The 20,474-nt window shown below is 65.3% G+C and overlaps 2 protein-coding genes across 3 annotated transcripts in view; one reads left to right on the top strand and one right to left on the bottom strand.

Annotated features, from left to right (window-relative positions):
* FLNA (filamin A) overlaps positions 1-14,954 on the bottom strand; it is a 25,190-nt gene extending 10,236 nt beyond the window's left edge. For both annotated transcript variants that reach the window (XM_025460575.3, XM_025460576.3), the window contains exons 1-27: positions 14,815-14,954; positions 11,291-11,778; positions 8,133-8,381; positions 7,944-8,041; positions 7,677-7,824; positions 7,091-7,209; positions 6,928-7,005; positions 6,674-6,836; positions 6,396-6,596; positions 5,773-5,910; positions 5,564-5,687; positions 5,347-5,483; positions 5,073-5,266; positions 4,853-4,966; positions 4,613-4,756; positions 3,782-3,905; positions 3,535-3,695; positions 3,357-3,447; positions 3,097-3,266; positions 2,711-2,828; positions 2,351-2,613; positions 1,548-2,145; positions 1,279-1,452; positions 1,034-1,196; positions 784-944; positions 520-690; positions 1-124 (exon numbers count right to left, since the gene is read on the bottom strand). In XM_025460575.3, the coding sequence (XP_025316360.1) occupies positions 1-124; positions 520-690; positions 784-944; positions 1,034-1,196; positions 1,279-1,452; positions 1,548-2,145; positions 2,351-2,613; positions 2,711-2,828; positions 3,097-3,266; positions 3,357-3,447; positions 3,535-3,695; positions 3,782-3,905; positions 4,613-4,756; positions 4,853-4,966; positions 5,073-5,266; positions 5,347-5,483; positions 5,564-5,687; positions 5,773-5,910; positions 6,396-6,596; positions 6,674-6,836; positions 6,928-7,005; positions 7,091-7,209; positions 7,677-7,824; positions 7,944-8,041; positions 8,133-8,381; positions 11,291-11,663 (4,598 nt within the window). In that variant the 5' untranslated portion in view covers positions 11,664-11,778; positions 14,815-14,954. The remainder of the gene's footprint in view (positions 125-519; positions 691-783; positions 945-1,033; positions 1,197-1,278; positions 1,453-1,547; positions 2,146-2,350; positions 2,614-2,710; positions 2,829-3,096; positions 3,267-3,356; positions 3,448-3,534; positions 3,696-3,781; positions 3,906-4,612; positions 4,757-4,852; positions 4,967-5,072; positions 5,267-5,346; positions 5,484-5,563; positions 5,688-5,772; positions 5,911-6,395; positions 6,597-6,673; positions 6,837-6,927; positions 7,006-7,090; positions 7,210-7,676; positions 7,825-7,943; positions 8,042-8,132; positions 8,382-11,290; positions 11,779-14,814) is intronic.
* On the top strand, positions 11,900-20,474 carry LOC112668522 (collagen alpha-1(I) chain-like). The gene is made up of 6 exons (XM_025460947.1): positions 11,900-11,975; positions 12,082-12,741; positions 14,242-14,369; positions 14,422-14,960; positions 15,449-15,596; positions 19,719-20,474. Exons 1-6 carry the CDS (start codon positions 11,900-11,902, stop codon positions 20,472-20,474), a joined length of 2,307 nt encoding a protein of 768 aa, XP_025316732.1.

Raw genomic sequence — 20,474 nt, 5'->3', positions numbered from 1 at the left:
CTGCGGGGCACCTCTTCCTCCCCGTACAGCACGGAGATGCTATAGGGCCCCTCCCGGCTGGGCACGTAGTTGACGGTCTGGGTGCCGTCAGCGTTGTCCACGACGTCCACGGGCTCCACCAAGCCTGGTCCCAGTCCCAGAGAGACACTCAGCCAGTTGCCTGGGGTCCCAGTGCCCCCCAAGGCTTGGCTTGCCCTCCTGTCCGCACCTCAGGCCTAGACCTTGCTTGGTCCTCACCTGCCCCTCTCTAGGTACGGTCCTGAGCCCCTGTGACACCAGACACTAATCTGGGTGCCACCTTGGAGCCTGGACCGCCCTCCCCTCCTGCCACATCTGCTCAGGGACCAAGTGTGTCTGTTCTATGTCCTGGCGGTCCTCTGTCCTGGGCCACTGGCTTCCCTGTGGCCTGAGGCCCCTCCATGAACTGCCTGAGTGCCTGCCCCAGCCTCTGAGTGCTGGACATCATCCAAGAAGACCGTGCCCTCCTGCCCGCCCACTCCCAGGCAGGCGAGCACTCACCTTTGGGCCCCTGCACTTTCACCTGCAGAGGGGCCACACCAGCCTTGCTCGTGTCTACCTGGAAGGACTGAGGGAGGTTGGCACGGACCATGCCAGGACTCAGGCCAGGCCCAGAGCACTTGACCTTGGACGCATCTGTCACATCATGCACTGGGACCTTGAAAGGACTGCCTGCAGAGGGAAGAAAGAGGACGGCCATGTGCGTGTGAGAGCCGAGGGCCGGCCACCAGTCGCGGCCCAGGCCGGGCTACGAGGCCCCCTCACCTGGTACTTGGTGGCCACCGTAGGTGACGTTAAGGCTGTAGGTACCGGCCTCATAGGGGATGTATTCCACCGAACAGCTGCCGTCCTTGTTATCCATGCAGGACATCTTGGCCTCGGAGGGGCCCTCGACAGCCAGGCCCAGGCCCCCGGTGCCGGCACCCCTGCTCCAAACAGTCATCCGTTATCTCGGGGGGCTCCGAGGCCCACCGTCACGGCCCCACAGCCCCTGGCCGCCCAGGTGTGGGCTCACCTCGTCTCCACGGTGAACTTGTTGGGCTTGTTGGTGGTGCCGCTCTGGATACCTGGCCCATGGACCCGCACTCGGGAAGGGTCGCAGCCCTCGGTCACAGGCACTTGGAAGGGGCTGCTGGGCACAGGGCTGCCATCATAGGTCACGTCCACGGAGTGGAGCCCTGGAGGAGGGCAGGCCGGGTCAGGGGGCGGCGAGGCCACCCTGTGTCTGCGGCCCCGTCCCCCGGGAGCCCCGGCACGTACCCTCCTCATATGGCGTGTACTCCACTTTGTACGTGCCGTCGCCACAGTCCTGCACGTACGTCTCCGTCAGGTTACCCGAGGGGTTGGCCACACGCGCCTTGACGTGCGGCCCTCCGGTCTGCGTCAGGGCCCGGGCGTCCACGCTGAACTCGGTGGTAGCCTCTCGGAAGACACCTGCAGGGGCGGGCGTGAGGAGGAGGCGTGGGGCTCCAGGGGACCCTCGGGGCGCTGGCCTCCGCCCACCCCCACGTCCCACGGCAGGGCCTCACCTTGGCCCTCGATCCCAGGCCCGTAGCACTGGACGCCCGAGGTGTCTACGGCAGGCTCCACCTGCAGCTTGCTGGGGAAGTTGGGCACGGGCTGGCCGCCGTACTTGATGGTGACCGTATAGGCCCCGGGGCAGAGCGGGATGTAGGTGATGGTGTGTGTGCCGTCACCGTGGTCCTGGATGTGCACCTCGGCCGGCAGCCCCGCCTCGGAGCGGATTTCGATGGTCAGCTCCGCGCTGCCCGCGCTGGAGCAGTCTACGTGGAACTGGCCGGCCTCCCCCGCCGTGGCCCGCTCCAGGCCGGGGCCCGAGCACTTGACCTTCGAGGCATCGAAGCAAGGAACCACGTGGGCCTTGAATGGGGAGCCGGGGATGTGGGTGTCAGCAAAGAGGATGTTGATGTTGTAGTCCCCGGGTTCGGTGGGCACGTAGGACACGGAGCACGTGCCGTCCCCGTTGTCCAGGCACTCGAGCTGGGCCTCGCAGGGGCCCTCCACCGTCAGGCCCAGGCCACCCATGCCGGCCCCCTTGGTGTCGATAGTGAAGCGGGCAGGGGAGCCTGCGCTGCCCCCCTGCAGCCCTGGCCCGAACGCCTTCACCTGAGGGAAGAGGGACTGGTCAGGCGCCAAACCCAGATCACCTCCCTGCCCCTTGACCCCAGACCCCCAACCTGACCTTTCTCTTCTTCTGGCTACCCTCCCCCCACTGGCTAGGGGCCCCGGGCAGGGCCTCCGGCCATAGGACAAAGCTGAGAAAGGGGGAGGGCGAGCCTGGGCAAGAGGTGGGCCCTCCCATGCCCCTTACCTTGCTAGGCTTGGTGGGAGGCAGCGCTTCCACAGGAAAGGGGCTGCCGGGCACAGGCACGCCATCGTAAGTCACCTCGACCTCATAGGGCCCCTCCTCTCGGGGCACGAAGCGCACCACGCTGTTGTCAGCCCCCAGGCCTGGCTCCACCTTGCAGGGCACGGCTGTGCCTGAGGGGCCCGTGATCTTGGACGCCACTTTGCCTTGGCCACCGGCACCCTTCGATTTGACTGTGAACTCCTGATCTTTGCCGACATCCACCTCTGTTGAGATGACGAAACGAGGGAGAGAAATATGGCAACCGGCCGAGGCAGCCCCTGGGGCATCCTCAGTGACCATGACGGGGCCCCGGCTACTTACTCTCTCCCAGGCCAGACACCTTGATCTTGCTGAGGTCTAGGCTCGGAGACACCCCCACCGAGAAGGGGCTCTTGGGGATGGGATCCCCTCCATAAGTGACATTGATGCCCACTGGACCCTGGAAAGGGTGCAGAAAGGCAGAGTCTGGAGTCAGCATCCTGGTCGCCCTGGCCTGTGCCCTCCCTACTCGGGCACGGAGGAGGGCAAACCACGGGCTCTGCCCCCTGCCCCACCCCCAGCCTTCCGTGCTAGCTCTCTCCCAGCTGGGACTCGAGAGTGGGGGAGGAGCTGTCTGGAGCAGCCCGCCCAGCCCGCCGCTCCAGGAAGCCCACGCGCTCGGGAGGGAGGTGTCATTGAGGAGTGCGCTGCTGGGAGGTCAAGGTTACCTGCTGCACAGGAGTGTACTTGACCGTGTAGGTGTTGTCGTGGTGGTCAATGATGTCCACATCACGCACCGCGTCCCCCTTGGCCAGCCCTGAGAACTGGACGTCCGGCTTGCCTTTGCCGGCCGCTTTGGCATTGATCGTGAAGTGGGTGGGTTTTCCAAGCTCAACGCCTGAGGAAGCACAATGGCCATGTAGGGGCACCTTGCCCCAAGCCTCCTTGTGGCCCCCCGACTGCCCCACAGGGTGCTGCTCCTCCTCACCAGTGCGACTGAGGCCAGGGCCCTCGGCCTTCACCTTGCTGGCATCATGGGAGGGCTCCACCTTGACCCGGATGGGGCTGGTGGGTGTGGCCTGCAGGGAGTGGGAGGAGTAGGGCTCAGGGGGAGAGCAGCACCCCCACACTGAGCACCGTTAGGGGCTGGGGGCAGCGGCACCCACCTGGTCAGCAAAGAGGACCATGATGGTATAGCTACCAGCTCCACGGGGCGTATACTTCACCGTGAAGGTGTCATTGTCGTTCCGGATGATGTCAAAGTCAATGTCGGCCTCAGTGGGGCCCACCACGCCAGGAGCACACTTGATGCCGATGCTGACATCACCTGTGGAGGTGGGAGCAGAGGCTGGGATCGCATCGGGCCACCCCGCCCCTTGCGCACCTGCCCACCTGCCCAGGGCGGGGCCTCACCCTGGCCGGCCTCAGTGCAGTCCACAGTGAAGTAGGTTGGCTCGTGAGCCTTGAGCCCCGTCTTGGCTACTCCAGGCCCGTATACCTTGACCTTGTTCGGGTGGCTCCCGGCTCCCACGTTCACCTGCAGGGCACGGGGGGCAAGGGCAAGGGCATGACCAGCCTGGAGAGCCAGGGCTTTTTCACCCAGTGGCGGGCGACAGGCACACCAAATGGTACCACCACCTCGGGAAGGGGTTTAGTGGTTCTTCAAATGATTAAACATCTGGGTGGCCACCTCGCAGGGCAGTTCCACCCGGAGGGGACGATGTGTCGGGAGGGAGGAGGTCACTCATCCCCACAAACACTTGTCCTCAAACGTTCACAGTGGCATTACTCCGAACAGCCGAAAGGCAAAAAAAAAAAAAAAAAAAAAAAAAAGTCCACGTGGTCCGTGCCCACAACAGAAGACTCATCGAGGCCTGAACGGGCGGGAAGTGCTGATTCACGCTACGGGGGGGATAACGAGCGGGAGCAACCGCGTACAAAAGGCCACACACCGTACGAATGCGTCCCGAGCAAACGTCGGGAATAGGCAGCGGCCGGGACGCAGAGCAGCGGTTGCTCAGGGTAAGGGGGTGGAGGGGGGTGGAGGGGGTGGAGGGGGGTGGAGGGGGGACGGGTTTCTTTGCGGATGATGGAAACGTCCAAACGTGCGCAGCGAGCGGACGCCAAGGCACCCAGAACACTAGAAGTGGGGGACCCGGGCGGTGCCGGGGTTCTCTGTAACCGACCCGGATGAGACCCGAAGCAGGCACCCGAGGCAGGTGGGCGACGGGGCGCCCGGCTCACCCGGAAGGGGCTGTTGGGAATGCTGACGCCGCCCCAGGACACCATGGCCGTGTGCTTCACGGGCTTCCTGGGCACGTACGAGCAGCTGTACGTGCCGTTGCCGTTGTCCTTGACCGTTGCGTCCACGGGGCATCCCTCGTTGTCCTGGAGCACGGGCGGGAAGGAGCAGCCGGGGGTCAGTGCCCCGGTCCCCGCCCGCCCCGCGCCCCATGTCCCCGCCCCGCGTCCCCGCCGCCCCACCTGCACTTGCACCCGGAGGGCGGCCTTCCCGCCGTGCTTGGCGTCCACCGTGAACTCCGCCGGCTTATTGACAGCCACACCTGTCTTCTCCAGCCCAGGCCCGCGCGCCTTCACCTGAGGACAGGCCACCCAGGTCTCAGGACATCAAGGGTGGTCCCCCGCCCCCCGCGGGGACCCCGAGTGCCCAGGTCCCCAAGCGGGTGCAGCAGGGGCCCCGTACCCTGTCCGGGTGGAAGTCCTGGGGCGCCTCGCGGATGTCGGCCATGAAGGGGCTGAGGCGGATGTCCTCGCTGTTGCACAGCACGTGCACCGCGTACTCGCCGGCCTCCTGGGGCCAGTAGCGCACATCGCAGGAGCCGTCACCCTTGTCATCACATTCGATCTTGGCCTGCGACGGGCCCTCCACAGAGAAGCCTGGCGACAGCAGCGAGTCCCGTGAGCGCCCGGCCCCGCGCGGTGGCCCCCCCGCCCCCCCACCCCAGCCCCCAGCTCACCCAAGGTGCCCACGTCGTCCCCGATGGCCTCCACCACGAAGTCGGCGGACTTGCCCACGACGCCGCCCTCCAGCCCGGGGCCCCAGGCCCGTACCTTCTGATTGCCACACTCGGTGCCCACCTTCACCTCGAAGGGGCTGCGGAGAGACAGCAGGGGCCGTGAGGGCCCGGTGGGGGGGGGGGTGCCACCTGGCCGAGGGCTCCACCACGGCCTCACCTGCGCCCGATGTTCTGGCCGCCCCACGTGATGGTGACGGTGTACGTGCCGGGGACCATGGGGTAATACTCGAAGCCGTAGACGCCGTCCCCCAGGTCCTTCTGCTTCACGCGCTCCTCGCCCTCTGCCCGACACAAGGGAGGGCGTCAGGCCTGCCCAGCCGCAGCCCCGAGGCCACCAGCGGCCATCCCAGCTGCAGCCCGACTTACTGGGGCCCTTCACGGTGACCTTGAGGTCCCCACTGCCGGCGCCCTTCGTGTACACCTTGAAGTCCGCGGTCTCCTTCACCCGCACGCCCTTGGGCTGGAGGCCCCGGCCAACGGCGCGGCAGGCCCCCGGGTTACAGGCTGTGGGGAGAGGCCCAGCTAAGCCACCGGGAGCCGGCACCGGGGGACCCCGCCCTCCCCTCCCACGGCTGGGCCGTCCGAACCTGGGGGTCCCACAGGATGGTGAAGGACATGCAAGAAAGAACCGTGCCCCCGGGACCCGGGGGGGCCGGCCCCCCGCCCACCGCCCGCCCGCCCGCCCCCTCCCAGAGGAAGACAGATCCAAGTACCGTTGACCCCGTGGGCAGAGCAGAGAGCAGCAGGTTTCTAACAGCTGGAGCGAGATCTTCTGAAGGTGAAAGCGTGGAGGAGAGAGACGGAGGAGGGCGAGAGGAGGAGGAGGAGGAAGGGCCCCAGCAGGGGAGGAAAGAGCGCCCGGACAGTGGAAGCATAGAGGCCCAGGGTGCCAGGGCAGGGGCTGGGGGGAGTCTCGCCCTAGCTGCGCCCCCTCCTGAGGGAGGCCCAGTCTACAGCGCCCCACGTGGGGGCGGCTGGGACCGGCCTACCTTGGCCAACAGTGACAGTGTAGGGGCTGCGAGGGATGGGCACGCCAGCGAAGGTGACGTGCACCGTGTGGACGCCCTCCATGGTGGGCTGGTAGCTGCAGCGGTACGTGCTGTCGCCCCGGGCTTCCAGCTGAGGCTCCACGGTGCCCTTCTGCCCCGTAGGGTCCTGGATCACGACCTCCACCTCACCCGTGCCAGCTCCTGCCACAAGGGACCGGCTCAGCTCCTAGATGGTCCCTGGACCCCCGCTGCTCTGCCCTCAGCAACAGCCTCCTCACCTGCCGTGAAGATCTCGAAGTAGGTGGTCTTGTTGGCGATGTTGCCGCTGGGCTCCAGGCCAGGGCCCTGGGCAGTCACCTTGCTCGCATCACCCTGGGACTTGTCCACATACACCTCGAAGGGGCTCTTGGCGATATGCTGGCCGGCAAAGAGCACGGTGACCTGTCCCCGGGAGGGGCGGGCTGTGAGGGCAGGGTCAGGGCCTTCCGGCCACTGCCCCCGCCGCCAGCCTCCCCGCGGGCTGAGGGCTCACCTTGTGAGTCCCGGTCACCTCGGGGACGTACCAGACGGAGAAGGTACGGTTCTTGTCGTTGTTGGCTGTCACCTTCGCCTGCGGTGGGAAGGAGCGCGTGAGCCCCGCTCTGAAGGGAGGCGCTGCCGCACCCGCCCGCCCGCCCGCCGTTCGGTGGCCCTACCTCCTCCTGGTGGCCGGCGGGGTCCTCCACGTACACCAGCACCTCTCCCTGGCCTGCGCTTCGGGTCTCCACCGTGAACTCCGCCCGCTTCTTCACCATGTTGCCCGTGGGCTCGATGCCTGCCGGACAGGGCCCGGGAGCTGTGAGCCGGCTCCGAGCACTGCCACCCCACCCCAGGGCCCCTCCGCTTCAGGTCCAGCGTCCTTCGCTGCCATCATCCCTTCAGGGGTGCTCTGAGCTGGGTCCACGGATTCCCAGTGAGCCCCGGCCCAGCGCCCTGCTGCCTTTTTTCTGGAACCCTCGCTCGGGCATGCCTGGGCCCTAGCTCCTGCGCGACACCCTGGCGGGGTTTTGTCTCTGCTGACGGTAACGCAGCCGGCCGCTCCCTCCCTGACCACGCTCCACCTTGCGCTGACTCGGGGAACTTCTGGCCGGGTGGCCAGGTGTGTGCAGCCTCGACCCATTCGTTGGACTGCGAGGGGGCACCTGACAACCCAGCCCCTACGGAACCAAAGGGTTCCCAAGACCTCCGAGCCCCGAGGAGACGCGGCTGGCACGCAGGGCATCCCCAGCCCGCCCTCCTCACCTGGCCCGTAGGCTCGGGCTTTCTTCGGGTTGAGTTTGGGCCGCAGGGGAGCCCCTGGCTTCAGCTTGGCCTTGGGGAACTGGGACAGGTAGGTCATGACGGAGTGCTCGTCCACATTGGGATCCACGATTTCCTCGGGCGTGATCACCTATCACAGATGCCAGATAGAGGCCACTTGAACGCCAGGCCTCAGGTCCCAGGATGTGACACAGCTCCCCACGGGGACCGCAAGCCCTGGATGGCCCCACGCAGCCGGGCAGGGGGTACCTGAGGGATGCCCAGCCAGTCATCAGCCTGCTGCATGGCTTCCCTCGCGTTGTTCACGGGCTTGCTGGCGTCCCAGGAGTCCCAGTCAGGACACAGGCCTGCGGCGCAAGGAAGGCTGTGGGTTGGAGGGGGAGACGTCCGCGGGCCCCCTTGCAGGCCGCCCCCACGCCCCTCTCCTTCCCCGCTCACCTGGGGCACAGCTGTCGACGAGGGCACCCAGGGCCCGGCCGCTCTGCCAGTCCCGGCTGAAGTTGGTGATGGGGAGCTGCGGCAGCTTGTTCTGAATCCAGCCCAGGAGGCGCTGCTTGGGCGTCTGCTTCTTGGCTTCCTCATCCTCCTCCTCATCCCACATGGGCATGGAGATGGAGTAGTGCAGGATCAGAGTCCAGATGAGGCCCAAGATCAGCTTCAGGTTCCCATCCACGATGGCCTTGCTGTCTGTGAGGAGAGCGAGGCCTGAGCGGGCAGGGGGCCGCCGTGGGCGTCGCTGTGTGTGTACAGGCCGCGTGGCCACTCCAGGCGACTCGGGGCCCTAGGGAGGGGGCGGGGCCCCCCGAGGGTGGCACGCCGGTCACCTCTCTGCTAGGCTCCTTGGGAGTAAAGGAGATGAAAGGGACCGCGGGGAGGGACAGATCCCCACCGTACAGTCGGAGGAGGGGTGCTGCTGGAAGGGCTCTGGGGCTGCCCGTGTCCTGGGGTCCCCAGGGGAGCGGTCAGGACAGCGCGGCGCAGCAGGCCTCGACACGGGCCCCCTGAGCTGACCCTAGCGGGGGCCGGGGCCAAGGCCAAAGAAGAGGAAGGCTGCCCAGTGGGGCGGTTGGGAAAGCAAGCTGTTGCCTCAGGGTGGGTGGGCGGGTGGGCCAAGGGCCTGGCAGGGGAAGTGGAGGCAGGGGAAGTGGAGGCGTTGGGCAAGGACCCTTTGGGTGGAGGATGTGAGCCCCACCCCCACTTCCTCAGTTCCCCCACCACCCCCCACAGACCTAAACTGGGAGCGGGCCTGGGGAGGGTGGCAGTGAGGACAAAGGAGCCGCCGGTGGCGCTGCGTGGCCTGGACTCGAGGGGAGCCAGCAGAGATGGGGTGCCACCTGGGGTGCCGGGCAGGACACATTGCAGAGAGCCCCTCACCCGGCCTGAGGAGGAGGGGAAGGGGGAGGGGGAGGAGGGCCGAGCTGACACGCCTGGGTGGGGCACCCGGGGCCCAGCTTGGGAGCTGGGGTGGCAGGAGCCATGGGTGGGGTCCTGGAGTCCTGCTGCCTCAGCAGAGCTCGCCGCCGCCGCCGCCTGCCCTCCTCACCACCTAACGGGGTGCTGGGCCTCAGGCGGGTGGCTGCCAAGCTCACCACAGGGGAAGTGGTTAGGGCGGGCACCCAGCACCCTGTCGCCACGGCAACCCCTCCAGGCTCTGGACCCCACCCAAGGCACTTGTGGGTCTCAGCTTCCTAAGGGTGGGGCCCTGAAAAGGGGAGGGCGGTCTAAGAGCCACTGGAGTCCTGCACCCCCCATCGACATCAAGAGAAAATACTTGTGGGATGAGTCAACTCGAGGGTGGGAGGGAGGGGATGGACACCAGCAAGAGGGCCACCAGTGACAGGCAGCCTCTGAAGCCAGGAGGCAGGACCTCGAGGACCAGCTGAGGCACCCAAAGCAAGTCCCAGACTGAGCTTGCTCCCAAGTTCTGCACTACTGCCGCGCCGTCCCCACTCGGCAGGTGGGGCTGGCGGAGGGGCTTCGGGCCAGGGATGACTGGAAGGTTCAGAGAAGACCGAGGGCCCAGGACCAGCCAGGGCTTCCCAGTAACCCCACCGCCAGAGTCCTGCGGGGACTTGGGACGCACAAGGCCAAGCGCATCAGCCTTAGTGGGTTGGGCTGGGCCCTCCCCCTGGTCCATGGGAGGCCAGCCTAAGCCCTCCTCATCCCCCTCACAAAAGAGGGAGGGAAGAGAACCGGGGCCCAGGGTTGGGAGACAGCCCATTGGAGTGGCCCCGCCCCATCCCACCCCCTTTCCCCAGCCCCGGGGCTAGCCCGCCCCCTCCCTCCCCTAATCACCGCTGCTTTCCAACATTTTTTTGCCTTATATGGCAAAGCTCTGGGAACTAGGCCTGCTCCAGCCAGCTCACAAGAGGAGGAGAAGACGGGAGGAGGGAGGAGGAGACCCCCCCCCAGACAGCTGGGGTGTGGCCTGCCTCCCCACATCCGGTTGCCCCCCCACCCAAGGCTCAGAGATGACTCAGCTTGCCTAGACGGAGGCTGGGACTGAGGGGTGGGCCTCAGCCTCGACTGGCATTCCAAAGAAAGAGGTGGGGCCCGGGAGACCTGCCCTCTGAGTGGCTGGGGGCACCTGAGTCCCGAGTCCCTTAGACTCCCAGGCTCCGTAAGGCTCTTGGCCTCAGGGACAACTGGAAGAATTGTGAAGAAAAGAAAGCGCTCCTCCTGCCGCTGTAACACGCTGCCCCCGAGTCACCAGTCCTGGTGCCTGTCCCTGAGTGGCCCCCATCCTGAGAAGAGCCTGGGATGCTGCAGTAGGTCTGGTCAATGCCAGCCTCACGAGTCCGGTGACACGGACGCCGGGTTGGCGGCGAGCCCAGTGCATGCTAGAGTACCTCCCAACCAACTCGTGCATTCTAGATGCAGAAAAGCGAGTTGTACATGGAAGCAAGAGTTTGGCTGAAGCTCCACAGTAACTTGGTGTTGGAGTGGACGACAAACCAGCTCCCTTCACTGGCCAACTCCTCTCAAGTGCCCTTTGGCTAGCCACGGTCCTCTGTGGCCCCCAGTTTCCCCAGGGGAGATCTAAACTGGGGGTTGGGGCCATCTCCAATGAAGGACCCACCAACTAAGGCCAAAGAGAGCCAAGAGCCCTAGACAATGGGACCCTTAAGCTCCAGCACCCTGTTTAGGAACTACAGAAGCTCGGGAAGGCCAGAGGGCCCTTCCCAGACTGCTGAAGGGGGTGGGGGGTGGTGAGCCCCTGGCTCCCCCTCCTCAGGGATGGGGTGCTGGGCGCAGGGCCAGAGCCCGGCCAGTGCCCGCCTTCCGCAGGCCATCTCCCACCGCGGGTGCAGTGGCGGGGGCGCGGCCTGCGGAGGATGTGAGCTCAGCCTGGGCGCGGGCCAGCCGGGGTGCGGCGGGCGGGGGCGCGTAGCGGTCTGCACGCCCGGCCAGCCTGCCAGCGCGCCTTTGTTCTCGAGGCCTGCGTGCAGGAGCCCGGCGGCCCCGGGGGCAGCGGCGGGGCTAGGGTGGGGGGTGGGGTGGCTGGGAGGGGCCAGCCCAGGAGAGAGGAGGACGCGTGGAGCCCCCGCCCTCGACCTCGATCTCCCCCGTGCCACAGGAGCGACCCGCGCCCTCACCGATGGACACGAGCTTGATGCTCTCCCGGTCCAGGAACTCGAGCGCCACCGACACGTTCTCGAGCTGCATCTGGCGGAAGGTGGGCCTCTGGTTGTGCTTGCGGTGCATCTTCTTCTGGCTGAGCACCTCCAGCAGCGCGATGAGCCGCAGCCCATCGCTCAGGTCCGTCTGCAGGTTGGCGATGCGCTTGCTCACGCACTTCAGGTGCTCGTTGCACCAGCGCGTGAACGTGTTCTGCTGGATCTTCTTCCACGGCGCGTCCTCGGCCAGGTCCTTCTCGGTGGCTGGCATCTCGGCGTCTCGCGTGTCGGCACCGCCGCCCGGAGCCGCGCCTGCCGCGCTCTGGCCCGCCCGGGAGTGGGAGCTACTCATTTTGAGGCGCGAGGAACTGAGGGGCGGTGCTGCAGCCTCGGCGAGGGGACGGCCCTTTAATTAAAGTCGCAGGCACCTCCGCGCGCGCGGGACGAGGCAGACAGTGAAGATTGTGCTGCGGAGAGAACGAGCCCTTTAAATGCGGGCGGGGGCGGGTTCCGTGGGGGCGGAGCCACAGCGGGGCGGGGCCGCGGGGTGGGGCTTGGGGCTGCGCCCGCCCCGCCCCGCCCGTCGGAATGCCCCCTTCAGCCCCCAGTCCCAGCGGCGCGGCCCGACCCCGAGGCCCTGGGGAGGTCGCCGCGCCCCGAGGGGGTCAGGGTGCACCCCAGCCCCGCCGCCCTGCACCAGCCCTGCAGGAAACGCTGCAGCAAGGAAAGGCTGAGCGGCGTCTGGCGCTGGACCACTCGGCCTCCGGCAGGCACGCCATACAAGGGACTTTCCTCCTCCGAGGCCCCTGAGGAGGAGGGGCGGTGTTCCCGCTCCCTGAGTCACGCGGGCTCCGACGGTCCCCGCAGCCCCCTGCCCCCTGCCCCCTCCGCACCCCGCGCTCCCCGGCCGCCCCGGGCCGGCCGCGCCTCCGCCGCAGCGCGAAGGGACCCCGATCCCGAGAGCGGGCCCTCGGGGCCGCGGGGCCCAGGCCCGGGCAGCAGCCGCCTCGGCCCCCGGTGCCACCCCGCCCCGCTCCGCTCTCCACCTGCGCCCGTCGTCCCGCAGGTCCCCAGCGCCTCCCACCCTCCCTCCCTCCCTCCCTCCCACTGCGCCCGGGAGGAAATGGGGCACTGGGCCAGGAGGCCGCGGGCACCCCAGGAGCGGGCATCCTTGCAAGGCACTGGGCGTGCCCGTGGGCGCTGGCAGGGGGCCGAGCCCGGCGTGCGGGCGGCGGCCAGCGTGCGCCCGACCCCCGCGCCAGCCACCTGGGGCGTCGGGGCTTTCCTCTGCTGTCCAGGGCGTCCCCGTGGCAGCCTGGGGGGGCGGGGAGCCTTCAAGCCCCCGACGACCTGCTGGGCCGGCTCTGCGCGCTTGGGCCTGGGTGGGCCCCGGGGTGAGCCGAGCACAGGGGGCCCCGGCGTACTCGCGGGTGAGCGCGCGAGGTTGCAAGGCCGTGGAGAGCTATTCACTCAAAATCAAGTTTTTGGTGGTCACACCGGGGAGACCGAGACCGCAAAGGTGCAGCGGCCGAGGCCTGCCCGGACGCCACTGCCACCCTCTTCCTCAGGAGCCAGCCTGCCGGGGCTCACTGAGCGGGGACTCACTCCTCCCGGTCCTCTGTACGTTCCTCTGCAGGGTCCCTTCTCTGCGTTGGCCGAGGAAGGCAGGTCTGTCTCCCACTTGTTAAACCGAACTTCAGACTAGTAGTAAGTCACGTGATAAAGAGCAGAGGACGAGGGCAGCCCGGGCCGCTCGGAGGTCTAGCGCGGCCTTCAGCCCAGGGCCTGATCCTGGAGACCCGGGATCGGGTCCCACGTCGGGCTCCCTGCGTGGGGCCTGCTTTTCCCTCGCCCTGTGTCTCTGTCTCTCTGTCTCTCATGAATAAATACAAATTTAGAAAAGAATCTTAAAAAAAGAGCAGAGGACCAGGAGGCCCGGGTGGCCAGTGCGTCATGCCCAAATATGGCTGAGTCTGAGGCAGCCCTGGACGCCTGCGTTACCCACGGTGGGGCTGCCGTCCCACTCGGCATCTCCCCTGCCCTCCAGGACGCTCACTTTGGGGCTGCCTGTCACCCCACTGGGGTTTCCAGTCGGAGGCCCACCCCATCTGCACTCTTCCCTCTGCTGACCACTGTCAGACACACCTGCACGAAGCACACCACGGTGCCTGGGAACTGGGGGCGGGAACCCATACGGACCTCTCCCTACGCAGGGCCCATGCAGGGCGAGGCGATATTTGTCCTGGTCTGTCCCCCTGCCCCACTGGAAAGCAAGTTCCCAAGGACAGAATTACACGGAGAATTGGTTTTCTCTCCACTAAGTGCCATCGACTGGGTCATGTGTTCATTCAGTGACGGTCAGCAGCCAGGGACACTAAGTCGGAGCAACCGATCCATAGTCCGCTCCAGCAGAAAGGAGCACAGAAGGTGGGTGTCCTGGCTTCCCGTCCCACCCTCTCCCTATTTGGGGGAGACTGTCGGTGGGTGTACAGGGGGTTTGGCCCCAGGAAACATAGTATCGCCACCAGATGGCGCCCCATCCCAAAGCCCCCAGATCGGGCAGTCCTTGGAAACCAAAATCCAGCTCTTTCATATTTTCCCTTATTTGGAGTAGATTCTGGGATGTTAGACACACCCCGCCCCCCACCCCACCCCGGGGCCCTCAGACCCCAGGCCAGGCCCTCCTACGGGGGCGCTTGGGCGGCTGGAGAAAGCCGCACAATGGCACGGGGAGCAGAGAGCGGGGCGGGAAGGGCCAGCCCCGGTGCCGCAGGTGAGGACACTCATTCCCTGAGCTCCCACCTTGACCCTGTGGCCTGGAGCACGTGCAGGTGGACCTGCCAGGGGATTTCACCTACTTTTCCTGGACCCGGCTGGCAAGGGCATGTGGGGATGTTGCGCTCACATCCTGACTGGCGGTGAACATCCAGCTCCGCGCCAACCTGGGACGGGGCCCAGCCGGGGAATGTGGCCCATAGGAGGAGCCCCTGCCTTCGCGCCTGGCCACACCCCTGCCCCAGCCCCCATGGAGCGCCGCAGCCCCGGAACCAGCTCCCCGGTGCCCCACGCAGCTGGTGCCAGCGGGGAACCCGCTGTTGTCCCCCCCCCAGGGGCCACACTGGCTGCGGACGGTCCCAGGTGGCCACTCGCGCTCAGCCCGCACAACGTCCTGCTCTCGGGGCCCTTCTTCCCCAGACAGTAACGCGGTGGCTGGCTCACGGGCACCCACTTGGCCCACGTCGCGCCAGACGGCCCGACACCCTATGTCTGGGGGACCCCTGCGGCCTGGGGCTCCCACAGCCCTGGGCGCGGATGGACGTTCGCGGGTAAAGCAGGGCCGGCAGCCCCCGGGCACCGCGCTCCCAAGTTCAGGAATCCCAGCTGCGCCCGGCCTGGGCGCGGTTCCGCGCCGGCGCCTGCGTTCTTGGCGCCCCTCCGCCCTCCTTCGGCTCCCCGGGCCGGGCCGCAGGCTGCGCGGCGGCCGTGTCGCGCGGAGGCCTCACCTGCTGTCCCTGCGAGCGGCCCGCGACTGCGGGGGTGGCGCCGGGGTCGCCTCTGCGCCCGCGCCCGGCGCCTCGGGGTTCCGCTGGCGTCCGCTGAGCGCCGCGCGCCTCCACGCGAATGGGCCGCCGCTGCCCGCCTTCTTTTGGCCGCACCCCCGCCCCGCGCCCGCCCCGCGCCCGCCCCGCGCCCGCCCCGCGCCCGGCCCGGCGAGAAAGCCTTAATTGGTAAAATCGCCCAGGAGCCGGGGGGCGGGCGCGCCGTGAGCTCCAGAGCTCGGCCGCCCGGCGACGCCGCCACCCCCCGCCCGCGATGAGCTCACCGCCCGGCGAGGTCCGCCTGGGGGGGGGCTCGCCTCAAGATCCCGCGGGGTCTCGGGGCCCACGGCTCAGCCCAACGGCCAAGGCCACGCCCTCCAGGGAGCCGCCCACAGTCGCGGCCCCCTGCGTTTGCCCCAAGCCGGGGCGGCGGGGCAAGTGGGGCTCTGCCCCCTGGGCTGGCGGGGCTGCGGGTGGGGTCGCGCGGCAGGCCGTTGCAGGTGTGCACTGAGCTCCTGGCGCCCGCAGGGCCGCCGCGGGCAGGGACCCGAGGAGCGAGCTCCTGACTGCCCCCCACGCGGCCCCTGCTGGGTGCCAGGCCCGGCTGGGAGCCCCCTGCGGACCACGACTGGGTGCAGCCTGCAGTGCGGGAGGGCGCCTGGCCGCGGCCCGGTACTGCTGACCGGGTGGGCACCTCCGCTCTGGCGCTGCCAGGCCCCCTTCCTCTTCCACAGGCCTACTTCTTGGTAGCTTCAGAGGCGGCTCAAATGTCACTTCCTTGGGGAAGGTCACATTAAGAAGTGTCATTTTAACATTTTGCCCACAACCCTCAGTGAGAACTACGGTTTCTGTCCCGAGCCAGTGGCGCGCCCTTGCCGTGGGAGAGTGCTCACCCTCGCACACACGCACATGGACGCAAACAACTGAAATAAACGTTTCACAAAATGAGACTTTTCCTAAGTACCTGAAAAGCACTCTGACCTTTTTTATTCTTTTCTACCTCATTAAAAGGGAGGAAGAGGGGCGCCTGGGTGGCTCAGACGGTTGAGCGCGGGACTCTTGATCTGCACTCAGATCGGGATCTCAGGGTCCTGGGATGGAGCCCTAGGTGGGGTTCTGTGCTCAGCCGGCAGTGGGCTTGGGGTTCTCTCTCCCTCTGCCCTACACCCCCCCACGCAGGTGCGCGCTCTCTCTCCCCCTAATAAATAAATCTAAAATTTTTAAAAGATTTTATTTACTTATTCATGAGAGACAGAGACAGAGAGAGAGAGAGAGAGAGAGAGAGAGAGAGAGAGAGAGGCAGAGACACAGGCAGAGGGAGAAGCAGGCCCCATGCAGGGAGCCCGATGTGGGACTTGATCCCGGGTCTCCAGGATCACACCCTGGGCCGAAGGCGGCACTCAACCACTGAGCCACCTGGGCTGCCCTAAAATTTTTTTTAAAAAACAAGAAAGGGAGGGAGGGAGGGAGGGCGAAGCTGGTGGTAGCTGCCGAACGCACTGGGCTAGCCACCTACAGTCTTAACACTACAGGAGGACACCGTTGTCCCCTAAGGCCCCCAGGCATTCACTGCCACCTTTGCTAGCTCTACTGGTGATGGCCTTTCCACCCACACCCACAGTGGCATCTCCTAGGAGGGTGGGGGTCTCCTGCTGCTCCCTCTGGTGGGAACCCCCCCACACACACTGCTGGGGAGGGCAGTGCTTTGCGTCACTCGATGGATGAGCACAGATGGGCAGCAGGCATTCGGGTCTGTGGGGTAGCTGTGCTGGAGCTCACGGCCAAGGCTGCCCTTCAAGGACGGAGGCCCGCCCTACCACAGACATTACAACCGGAGCCACTGCAACAGGTGGGGGGGCACGAGGGAGGCTCCAGCCACATGGCTGGACTATGGGACCCCCACCCCCATTTGAATCCTTTTTTACACCTACCCCCCCTCCCTTCCCCTCCACATGCAAGCCAGAAAGGCAGGCAGCTCTTGATCTCTCCTTCCTCCGGGCTTTGGGGGAGCAAAGCTTTGTACGGCACCCACGGCACCCACAGCACCCACAGCACCCACGGCTCTCTGGTGAAGATCAAATGAAATTACAGGCTTTTTCTCCTTGCGTTGAAGGTTCTGGAAAACCACTAGAATCAGTTCCATTCTTGCCACCAAGGCAGGCTGAATCTCCACCTGGCCGTGTCAGTAGTACCAAGATGAACCAACGTGTTCTAGAATTGGAACACAGGGCGTTCTCTGAGAGGCGTTTAGTCAGCTAACCATTCACTGTTTTATATTGATTGAGACAATCTTCCACATAATAATTTTCACAAGTCATGATCTTACAACTTTTGTTACTCTCTGAGCAACGTTTCTTTCTCTTTTTATTTTATTTTATTTTTTTTAATTTTTATTTATTTATGATAGTCACAGAGAGAGAGAGAGAGAGAGGCAGAGACACAGGCAGAGGGAGAAGCAGGCTCCATGCACCGGGAGCCCGACGTGGGATTCGATCCCGGGTCTCCAGGATCGCGCCCTGGGCCAAAGGCAGGCGCTAAACCACTGCGCCACCCAGGGATCCCTCTTTCTCTTTTTAAAAATATTTTATTTACTTATCCACGAGAGACACAGAGGCACAGACACAGGCAGAGGGAGAAGCAGGCTCCCTGCAGGGAACCCGATGCGGGACTCGATCCCGGGACCCCGGGGTCACGCACTGGGCCGAAGGCAGACGGCTGAGCCGCCGGGGCGGCCTCTGAGCAATGTTTCAGTGCATTTGAATACCAGCAGGTAAAATCCAAAGGATCTTTGACATCCTTGAAAACTTCAGTTTTTAAAAAAATATTTAAACAATGTTTAAAGGAGTTTATTTAGGAGGCAGCATGAGCAGGGGGAGGGGCAGAGGGAGAGGGAGAAGCGGACTCCCCACTGAGCGGGGAGCCGGAGGCCCTGATGGGCTCAATCCTAGGACCCTGAGATCCTGAGCTGAGCTGAAATCAGGAGTCTCTGAGCCACCCAGGCGGGCCAAAGAGTTAAGTTTCGTATCAAACTAAAGTATTAAGAAGATTCTGATTTTAAGGAAAATGTTAATTGCTCACTGAACAATCTTCTCCTTGGACACTAATCCTGAGAAATGTGCTTGAGTTGATACATTTCCTTTAACCTTCAACCCTGCTGGGAGCCTAAGTTACACTGTATACTGCTTAGAACCATTCCCATCCTTAAAAGAGAAACTTTTTTCTTTTTTCTTTTTTTAAAGATTTTATTGGGGTATGCCTGGGTGGCTCAGCGGTTGAGCACTTGCCTTCGGCCCAGGGCATGATCCTGGGGTTCTGGGATCGAGTCCCACATCGGGCTCCCCGCAGGGAGCCTGCTTCTCCCTCTGCCTGTGTCTCTGCCTCTGTCTCCGTGTCTCTTATGAATAAATGCATAAAATCTTTAAAAAAAAGATTTATTTGGGAGGAAGAAAGCACACACGCAGGGAGTGGGGCAAAGGGAGAAGCAGACTCCTCGCTGAGCAGGGAGCCTGACTCAGGGCTCTATCCCGAGACCTTGGGATCATGACCTCAGCTGAAGGCAGGTGCTTAACCGACTGAGCCACCCAGTGCCCCAAAGGAAACTGTCTTTTTATTATTGACTTGGAATCAGTGGTTTCCTACCTCTTCCCACCCTGGCTGCAGTTCCAGAAAAATTCTTCCTCTTATTTACCTGTGCACACCCTTCCCAGAAAGCCCCGCTAAAGGCTGAAGATTCCCCCCACCAGCCTCTCTGAGGACTCAGAACCCCCACTGGGCCACACCGTCGAGGCCGTTGCCCTGAGAACTAGGACCCAGCTGTGGGAATGTCTGTGATTGAATTCCTGCACTAGAGGTCCTTGGGCAAGTGTGCGCCCTCTCTAGGCCCCCAATTCCTCCTCTCGGCGATGGCGGTGGTGCGGAGGGCCTCTTAGCTCCCGTGGTCAAGAGTGTGTCTGGTTTCCGGTGGTCTGAGCAGGTCTCCACTGCGGTGGGGCTGGACCTGGGCTACAGGTGCCCAAGGGGCGGGCGCACGGAAGCATCACAGTTCAGCCTCCTGGTACCATTGATGGTGGGATCCCCATAGTGGGGCCATAGGTGGGACATAAAAGGCAGAGTGCCGAGGCAGGTGCTGGGGGAGGGGGTGCTCCTTGGGGAGAAGGCAAACCTAGAATTCCTTGACCTCATAAGGAAACAGCTTGGATCCCTACAGGGAGGGGTGGCATGGGGGAGGACTGAGCCTCTGGGACAGGGGCCAGCATTGCAGAAGAAGGCTTGGAGAGGTGCTGGGGAATCTGATCTTGCCAAAACTCCAAATTCCATGAGGCAGCCTCTGCGCGCCAGAGTCCAAATGCCATCTCCTTCCCTGCTCTGAAAGATAAGCAGCAAGTGCCTGCCCTGCCCAGGGCTGTCCTCCCCTTTACTGCCATGCACTTGTCGGCAGGCCCACGCACCTCCTCCTCCTATTTCAGGAGACGGAGCAGCTTGGCCTGTGCTCTGAAACCCCAAACCCCGCCAGGGGCACGTCTCGAGTCTGTGTGTGTGTTCACACCAAGGCCCCATCTCACCACTCCCTGTGTGGCTTCCTCTTCTCCATCCTGTGACCCAAGGAGAACTGGTCTGTGACCCTCACCAGCTGGACCAGGATGAATCGGAGACCTGTCTCTTGTCCCTGTCACTAGCTATCATCTGATATCAAAGATAGCACCTCTTCTCCCTATGCTCCTAGTTCTGGGCCTCCGGGGGGGGGGGGGCGCTTCATTTGTACCCACATTCCCTGAGTTGGCTTCATTTAGAATATGATTGTCACCACCTTTCCAATCCCCCCAGAACAGCTCTTTGCGACCAAGGCCTTCACGAATTCCTAATGACAGTGCAGGCTCTCCACGGCCTTGCAACCTCGCGCGCTCACCCGCGAGTACGCCGGGGCCCCCTGTGCTCGGCTCACCCCGGGGCCCACCCAGGCCCAAGCGCGCAGAGCCGGCCCAGCAGGTCGTCGGGGGCTTGAAGGCTCCCCGCCCCCCCAGGCTGCCACGGGGACGCCCTGGACAGCAGAGGAAAGCCCCGACGCCCCAGGTGGCTGGCGCGGGGGTCGGGCGCACGCTGGCCGCCGCCCGCACGCCGGGCTCGGCCCCCTGCCAGCGCCCACGGGCACGCCCAGTGCCTTGCAAGGATGCCCGCTCCTGGGGTGCCCGCGGCCTCCTGGCCCAGTGCCCCATTTCCTCCCGGGCGCAGTGGGAGGGAGGGAGGGAGGGAGGGTGGGAGGCGCTGGGGACCTGCGGGACGACGGGCGCAGGTGGAGAGCGGAGCGGGGCGGGGTGGCACCGGGGGCCGAGGCGGCTGCTGCCCGGGCCTGGGCCCCGCGGCCCCGAGGGCCCGCTCTCGGGATCGGGGTCCCTTCGCGCTGCGGCGGAGGCGCGGCCGGCCCGGGGCGGCCGGGGAGCGCGGGGTGCGGAGGGGGCAGGGGGCAGGGGGCTGCGGGGACCGTCGGAGCCCGCGTGACTCAGGGAGCGCGAGCCGCGCCCAGCGCGTCAGTCCTGCGCCGCTTTCCTGTCCTGGCCGGTTTCTGCCGGTTCGACTTGCGTAGGTCCCCACCCCCGCCCTCCCGACCCCGACACGCCAGCCGGTGA

Source organism: Canis lupus, chromosome X, assembly GCF_003254725.2.
Source record: "Canis lupus dingo isolate Sandy chromosome X, ASM325472v2, whole genome shotgun sequence".
NCBI classification, from domain to species: Eukaryota; Metazoa; Chordata; class Mammalia; order Carnivora; family Canidae; genus Canis; species Canis lupus.
Note: the sequence above shows the minus strand (reverse complement) of the source record. Positions and strands in the feature narration are given on the sequence as shown.

Excerpts from the sequence above, each read along its gene's own strand:
- LOC112668522 (XM_025460947.1), top strand. The coding sequence starts at position 11,900 with ATGCCCCCTTCAGCCCCCAGTCCCAGCGGCGCGGCCCGACCCCGAGGC. Across the intron at positions 11,976-12,081 it reads GGTCGCCGCGCCCCGAGGGG|GCACGCCATACAAGGGACTT; the intron begins GTCAGGGTGCAC and ends GGCCTCCGGCAG. Across the intron at positions 14,370-14,421 it reads GCCCCGGAACCAGCTCCCCG|GGGCCACACTGGCTGCGGAC; the intron begins GTGCCCCACGCA and ends TCCCCCCCCCAG.